Source organism: Macadamia integrifolia, chromosome 12 (genome assembly GCF_013358625.1).
Source record: "Macadamia integrifolia cultivar HAES 741 chromosome 12, SCU_Mint_v3, whole genome shotgun sequence".
NCBI lineage: Eukaryota > Viridiplantae > Streptophyta > Magnoliopsida > Proteales > Proteaceae > Macadamia > Macadamia integrifolia.
In genome coordinates this window covers 26,764,059-26,771,816 of record NC_056568.1, presented here as the reverse complement: position 1 = coordinate 26,771,816, position 7,758 = coordinate 26,764,059, and the positions used below count along the sequence as shown (strand labels likewise).

The window sequence follows — 7,758 nt, the reverse complement described above, 5'->3', positions numbered from 1 at the left end:
ACCGAACCGGTAAAATCGGCCGGACCGAACCGATAACAACCCGGACCGAACCGAACCGAATCCTTATTGGTTCGGTTCGGTTTCAAGTATTGTAACCCCAAAACCAAACCGAACCGCACCGAAAACCGGATGAACCCGAAACCAAACCGAAACCGGCTCAAAACCCGGACCGAAACCGAAACCAAACCGGTAAGAAACCGAAACACTCCAAAATTCATTAAAAAAATTAAAATTTGAATAGTTTTATATACATTTGTATGGAAAATCGAATTCAAACTAGACCAAAAATCAAAACCAACCCGGTTACAAATCGATTTAAGAAATCGAAGTTCAACAATTCATCATTTGGTTGTTTCCTAATGGCTTCATACCGGTTTAAAAAACCGATCCAAACCGAAATGAACCTAATAAATCCAAACCGGTACCAACCCGAACCCAAACCGCACCGAAACCGACACCGGACCGAAACCGATAAATCCTTATTGGGTCGGTTTCGGTCTCTTCCAAACTCACACCGAAACCGGTGGAACCGGACCGAAACCGGACCGACCCGGACCGTTGACACCCCTAGTTAGAACGAACTGGGGATTGTGTGGATTAGGCGCATAGTCTCAGGTTCGATTCCCCATCTATGCATCTGCGATTTAAGTGGAGATCATGGTGGTGGGTTGCTGCGAGGATTAGTCGAGGTGTGTGTAAGCTGTCCAGGACACCTTTGGTTAATAAAAATATATATATATAAAGACACATCCAAGGTCCTAAATAATCAAAGTGTGAATATACCCTTATAATTCCTAACATCTTAATATGTGGTGTTAGAATACCAAATGCTAACCTTAGAGCTACTATAATAAATCACGTGTCAAATAAAATTTCATTCATTTTTTCCCTCCCATTTTACGGGGTTTGATGCTAAGGAGGTTTGTCACAGTCGTGATGTTCCCAGAACTTTTTTTTTTTTTTTTTTTTTTTCTTATTTCAAAGGGAGAAGGTTCCCCATGATACAAGTTTGCGGGAAGGGGATCTGCACGCCACACCAATGGCGATGCGAATAACAGAATCATCTACATGGGAACCATATGGTCAAAGTAAGAGAGAAATTAATAAACAATCCTATATGAGAGGAAAACATTATTGTGGTCTCTTGGGAAAGTTTTTCTCTTTTTCAAATTATAGTATTTGGGTTTTTTGCATTTTTGTTTTCATCCATGAAATTGAAAGGTGACGACATTAACAAACCATGACGAACTGATATGGACTTTAGCAGAGGATCTGGAGGTGATTAAAGGGGAACTTGATGGTTCATGCCTAGGCTACAAGCTACAGTTTGCAGTATTTCTTTATTTTTTCTTTAATTATTAAAAGAAAAAATGAGAATAGTTAAGAAGTCTATTCATAGACCATTGAGAGATAAATTGGATCAGTTTACTATTCCATCTAATGTCTCTCTTTACTTGCATTGCAATTCTTTCTGCAAAAAAAGAGAAGAAATTTGTAAACTGAGGCTGAAGGAGAAGAAGAGTCTCCACTCATCAGTTGCTGGTACAGGAGATGGGAAAGATTTGCTTCTCAGACTATGGTTGTGGTTGTGGCTGTGGTGATGGTAGTTGTGGTGGTGGTGGTGGTGGTGGCAATAGTTTGGATCTCACAGGAATTCTCTTGCTGGTTGTTATCACTCTTGCACTCATGGTCACCTGTATTCCTCCACCACGCCGACGGGCTATCTTCAAAGTACAACGCTTGCCATGAGAGGAGTTAGAATTCTTTCTGCTCTGCTTGCTCTTCTTTCCTTTTTTTTTTTTTTTAAATCTTTTTCCCTCTTACTCACTGCTTCAAGAAGGAAGAAGCTAATGAGTTTCTTCCACTGTGGTGGACATGTTCATTACTTCCATCTTTGGATTTGAAAGTTTCTGTTAAACATTACAATTACACAAATCACAAGGGTTATATCCCACTAGTTTCCAACCAAAACTTTGAATTTTGTTGTGTGTTTAAGGAAAGATACTTGGTGTTGGGGGTATGACGTCTTGTATTACGTCGCTTGCATTTGTGGGTTGATTCTGAAGAGCTGTCACGGTTTGCTTTAAATTTGTAATGAGGTTCTTTCTCTGAATCAATTTGTAATGAGAGTTCTTTCTTTCATTTTTAATTTCAGTTGACATTCAAATTGCAGTTTTGGGTTTTTTCACATTTTTGTCCCATCTGTCTCATGACGCGTTTGAGCTGTTGATGCGTGCCAATATTCTTTTTTGGTGAATAAATAAATATATTAAACCCCAAAGGAAAGAAAAAAGAAATAACAAAACGAGACAAAAATGTCACCAAGAGGCACTAGGCTCTGGACAAACAAAGAGAAAAACAATAGGAAGAAAATGCAGCAATCCAAGTGTGACAACATTAACAAACCATTAATGAGTAACTGAAAAGGACGTTAGCTGAGGGATCTGAAGATGATTAGTTAAGAAGTCTATTCAATTCATTGACCCTTGAGAGATAAAAGGACCACTTTACTATTCCATCCAATGTCCCTCTCTCTCTCTCTCTTTCTAGGTTGCACTACAATTCTCTCTGCAAAAGAGAGAAGAAATTTGGAAACAGAGGCTGAAGGAGAATAAGAGTCTCCTCTCATCAGTTGCTGGTACAGAATATGGGTTGCTGCTCAGACTGTGGTTGTGGTGGTGATGATGACAAAAATTTGGATCTCAAAGGACTTCTCTTGCTGGTTGTTATCACTCTCACGCTCATGGCTATCTGTCTCCCACAACCACGCAGACGCAGGGCTATCATCGCAGTGCACTGCTTCCCATGTGAGGAATGAGACTTCTTCTGCTCTGCTTGTTCCTTTCCTTGTATCTTTTTTTTTACCCTCTTATTCATGCTTAAAGGAAGAAGCTAATGAGTTTCTTCCACTGTGTTGTACATGTTCATTACTTCATCAATACAATGATACAAATTGGAAGTGAAGATTAGCACAATACTTTCCAACCAAAACTTGAATTTTGTTGTGTTTAAAGAAGAAATCATATACGATCAACAACTCCACCTGACAATAATGGAATTTGTTATTTGATAAGAAAATCTCTTGAAGCCATAAAAATTCTTTCCATTTCGTTATAATTTACAAATTATGAGCCACCTAGTAAGATCAAGATGATCAGAACCATCATCCTTCCACATGACTATCATCAGGACAAGAATGGTCTGAAGCTAATCTTGGTTGAAAGTCTGCAATAGTTTCAAATTCTCAAAGACATAAGAAAACTGAATTTGTTATGATGGTATTCTAATTCTACACAATTGTCAAAATTGTGTTAAATTTGGGGGAAGAAAACTGTGATTCTAAGCCCCATTTTGTGGAAATTTTAACGGTAACAACTACTCGTAGAACAAAAGAAGCCATTTCTCCAAGTTGCAGCTTTTATGATCTTGATTCTCTGCTCTTCAACACACTTGATGAAGTGTGACTTCAAGTCGCGACTCAAAGGGAAACCCTGTAACAGGTTGGACATTCAAACAGTGAATCACTTAACCAAAAAACCTTACAAATGATGATCACTCCAGCATATAATGTACATTGGGCGAGGCCTCACAAGTTGAAACTTGTGCTGTTCATGGACTGGAAATGGAGCAAGTAAAGCCATGAACTTTAGTTGTATGTGTGGCATGGCTTCAGGCACGGGCTGGACTGGTAAGAGGCTTTCACTAAACTCCAACCTGCACATAATTCACACAAGCACAGTTTCGAAATTGAATGAACATGTATTTGGTCAAAATTTGAATGTCCACTTCCAATAATCCCATCAACATTGTACAATAGGTTCACCACATAGATGCATTGTATCAGATCTGTATGGAGGCATTTTCACCCTTCATATTCTGATCAATCCTTAGCACTTCACATTCCTGACATTCAATCAATGCATTGCAAGATTATAAAAACAAAGTATTTAGACAAGTTTAAAAATACATTCCAGGGGTGCTGGCATACAATACCTATACATATGTTTAAAAGAATAAATACTGATATACATATATACATGGCACTAATAATATTTACATGTGCATAAGGAGCATTACAGTATCCATCTTCCAACCATCTGCAGGCTTCAGAAAGTCCATCGAGTGTGTGTATGGGCAGGAACTGAGATCTGGACGCGCAAGACCTCATGGATGGCTCCACGGTGAAGCACCCCAAAAACCTCCCCCTCTTTGGCCATTGCAAGATCCCCCAAAGAGATCATTCGAGTGTGGGACTCATCACGCAGGCGGAAACCATGAATCCACCTACCAAGCTTCCACCATCTCACGCACACTTGTCGTTCTGATATCTGGCAGTTCCACAGGGCTTCAACAACATAATCAGCCTGTGAAATGAAAAGAATTACAGTCGCATGAGGCCCATGGTTAATTTCTAGTGTGGATGCAAAATCAGTGCGGCTTCCAGTACAATGTGATATCAACATTCTACAGGTTGAGCTAACAGTCATGAATTCTAACTACTACGTTAATACACCCAACAACTGAAACATGAGAACAGATAGAAGCAAAATAAAGGTAGGTTTAGCATAACGAACTAATATACGAGGCTATTGGACATTTGAGTGCCTCATGACTGAAGGATCAAGCAGAGTCAGGATAGTTTTATTCATTTGGGGTTTTGAGATTCTTGCTAGCCCAAGTTATTCCAATTAGAAGTTCTATGGTGCACAATTTGCATCCCACCTCTTGAAAGAAAGGAATCAGCAAGGACAACAGCTTCTCTAATAAAAGAAGCATTTGTACCAATAAAACATAAAAGGTAGTCCATGCAAACAAACTGGCTCATAATGGTATAAAGCATGAAAGACCACATCCATACAGGGTCACATTCAGATTTTTTTTTTACATCTTCATCTTTGTTTGTTTATGATTTTAATAATATTTTACGTTTTCGATTGCAGTGTCCTAACTACCTAAAATATCATCAAAATGCAACCAGTCAAAGAAATTATGTAAGTAACCAAACTAAGAAATATTTTGCTCAAGTCACAAAATCACTAGCTGAGGTACAAGCCATAAAAATCAAGCAGAATAGTGATTGTGGTTTTTAATTACCTTGAATTAAAATTTAATTAGAATGATATCAATTTCAATTTTATCCTCCTTTTCTAATATCAGTTTCACTAATGCCTGATCAAACATGTAAGACTGTAGGATCTATTTACTGGGTGCTATGGCAGATTCTTGAGATGAAGAAATCTCACTTATTCTTGATTAAAATGTAAAGCCCTAAGACCATCACTGATGCTTCACTGATCAAAAACAGTTGAAAACCTTCGTAGGTCCAACCATCACTTCTCTAAGGTGATAACCCTAAAGATCAGAAATGTAAAAGGGGGCTCTGCTGATGCTGATCCCATGTAAAGACACTAGAAGGAACATTGAGAATGTATAAATCCAAAATTATCACATTTATGTTGAAGATACTAAATTCAGCTTCCGGTTATAAACAGTAGGTGCCAAGAGAGTGAGTGTTACCGGAACTCCAAGCGAACATATGGAATAGTGTAAACCAATCAGGTTAAGCAAGACATTGTGTTTTGAAGCAAACAGAAACATCTGGACATCTCTGAATCCCATCCCAATTGAACAGAGATCTTCAATGACTTTAAGATAGTCTCCAACCTCAAGTGACTCAGATGGGGAGCATTGTTTGACAAACTTAGCTATAATGGCGTCTCTATTCGCCATCTCAATGTGCCTGTTGATGTAGAAAGCCCTCCATCCCTATGATAAAAATAAAAGCCTAAGTTAAGATTAGAAAATTCATTTGAGAACTCTGTAACTATAGAAAAGGATTAGCAGCCGGTGAAGCATACATAAGAAGGGCCAATTTGATTCATTTATCAATAAAATACAAATTTCAGCTTCTAAATGAAAATGCATCTTTGCATCTGGCTTGTGGGTACAGTAAATTCTTCCTTTTCTAACTTTCCCTCTCTGTCCTGTTCCTCCTTTCTAGTTATTTTGATTTCTATTTTCATCTTCTACTCAAGTATTTCTAAATTTCCTTTTTCATAAGAAACAGTAACTGGGTTATCCAAATTTTCACAAACACGAACGAAAGGGGATTGGGAATTGGCATGAACGAATTGAAATTGACAAGAAACAACCTTGGTGGATGAGAATTGTTCGCCAGCTCCGGCAGAGCTTCGATCGTTGAAATTTAAGACAGGGGCTGTCGAGAAAACCATGGAAGGCCATCTCTCTCTGAACAGAAAGATCCATATGGAATCCGAGGCGCAGAATTCCCTCCAGAACCGAGAGCAACTTCCCAGCGAGCACAAATCAGAGACCTTTCTTCCCAAACAACCCACAAAAAGAAAACCCTAATGAGTAAAGAAGCAAAAAGGAAAAAACAAGATCCTCACAAGTCAAAGGTAGCGATTGCAGAGGTGAAAAGAGAGAAAAAGAAAAAAGGGACCTGAAGAAGAGACGCAATCTTGAGGGCAATATCTTCAGGAAGTGAACTCATTGTCCACTCCAACTGGTTCATCTTCTCAAGCTGCTTCCGATTCCTCTTTGCCTTCTTCTTCTTCCTTGTTTCTTGATTTGGCTTTTTACAAGGTCTCTAGAGAGAAGAACTCAATGGACATGTAGGAGACGCAAGCTGCAGAGGATGTTTTCACCAGGCTTCTCATGCCACGTCTTCAAAAAGAAAACGTGAAGGAGCTTACTGACCAATCCCAAGGGATCTAACGGCTCAGATCTTTTTTTTTTTCTGGGATTAAATAATTCAACCTTTTTGTATGCTCCTGATGCAGTGATGCCCCAAAGAGTAATTAACTAACTTTTCACTTGAAAATCAGTTTATCCATTGCCTCGTTTGGTTACGAGGAAATTAGAGGGAGGCAAAGTGAAATTTTCAAAGTAAAACAAATAAAATAAATAAAAAGAAGAAGCAAATTTTTGCAATCTTATATCTTCTCCTGATTATTTTACTAACTCTAAATCATTTCATATTCTGTTATTAAATTTAAAGAAAAGGAACCTTGGCTGGTGGTGTGACGTGAGCTAATAAAAGAAATGAATGTTTAGTTACCATTTAGAAGAGATGAGAAGAAAACAAAACATTTTATATTTGGTTATTTAATTTAGAGAAAAAAATATGTATGTTTGGTTACCATTTAGAAGAGAAGAGAAGAAAAGAAAACCTTTTGTATTTTTTCATATTTTCTTGTGTTGTTGGCAAGGAAAAAGAAAAATTTAAGCAAAATAAAACTTCACAATTCCCAATGTAAATTTTGAAATTTAAAAAAAAAATGAATCTTCCCTCAGTTTAGAATATGCTAAGTACAAAGAGAACTTCTTAAACCATTTGTACTTTTTTCTTTTCTTTTATTCTCTTGGCTACTGAACACAACCTTAGTGAAAATAGATACATCTATGCACACAGGCACACCGGCATTCAACCTCAGCCTGACCAAAGGACACAACTCCTTGAAATAAAAAATAAAACTGACCGTTAAAAGCAAAAAGGAATTTAATTAAAAAGAAAACATCCAAATAATCCCACCCCCAATACGTGTGAAAACAAACCGCTAATAAGAGAGCATATATAGCATCCTTTTTAGGAACCCTTCCTTAACACTCCCATTTCAATATATGAGCAAGACTCCACTCTCTTTCACAAGCAAGCAATGTGGGAGAAAAGAAAAGTTCCCACAAGTTTATTATACACATTGGGGTGGCCTTGGGCAAGGAAAACAATATAGTCAC

The 7,758-nt window shown here is 37.9% G+C and overlaps 1 protein-coding gene across 2 annotated transcripts; it reads right to left on the bottom strand.

The window, feature by feature from the left end:
* Nucleotides 1–3,874: 3,874 nt before the first annotated feature.
* LOC122057353 lies at nt 3,875–6,684 on the bottom strand. Of its 2 annotated transcripts, none has more exons than XM_042619425.1 (4): nt 6,464–6,684; nt 6,153–6,335; nt 5,665–5,766; nt 3,875–4,364 (listed from the first exon to the last, which is right to left on the bottom strand). In XM_042619425.1, exons 1-4 carry the CDS (start codon nt 6,533–6,535, stop codon nt 4,107–4,109), a joined length of 615 nt encoding a protein of 204 aa, XP_042475359.1. In that variant the 5' UTR covers nt 6,536–6,684; the 3' UTR covers nt 3,875–4,106. The 2 variants fall into 2 exon arrangements, with proteins under 2 accessions (XP_042475359.1, XP_042475357.1); XM_042619423.1 differs by having other exon boundaries at nt 5,518–5,766; nt 6,464–6,683.
* Nucleotides 6,685–7,758: the final 1,074 nt, after the last annotated feature.

Coding starts and splice junctions, on each gene's coding strand:
- LOC122057353 (XM_042619423.1), bottom strand. CDS start 6,535: ATGAACCAGTTGGAGTGGACAATGAGTTCACTTCCTGAAGATATTGCC. Junction 6,336..6,463: donor AGATTGCGTCTCTTCTTCAG/GTCCCTTTTTTC, acceptor TTGGGAAGAAAG/GTCTCTGATTTGTGCTCGCT. Junction 5,767..6,152: donor AACAATTCTCATCCACCAAG/GTTGTTTCTTGT, acceptor TTTTTATCATAG/GGATGGAGGGCTTTCTACAT.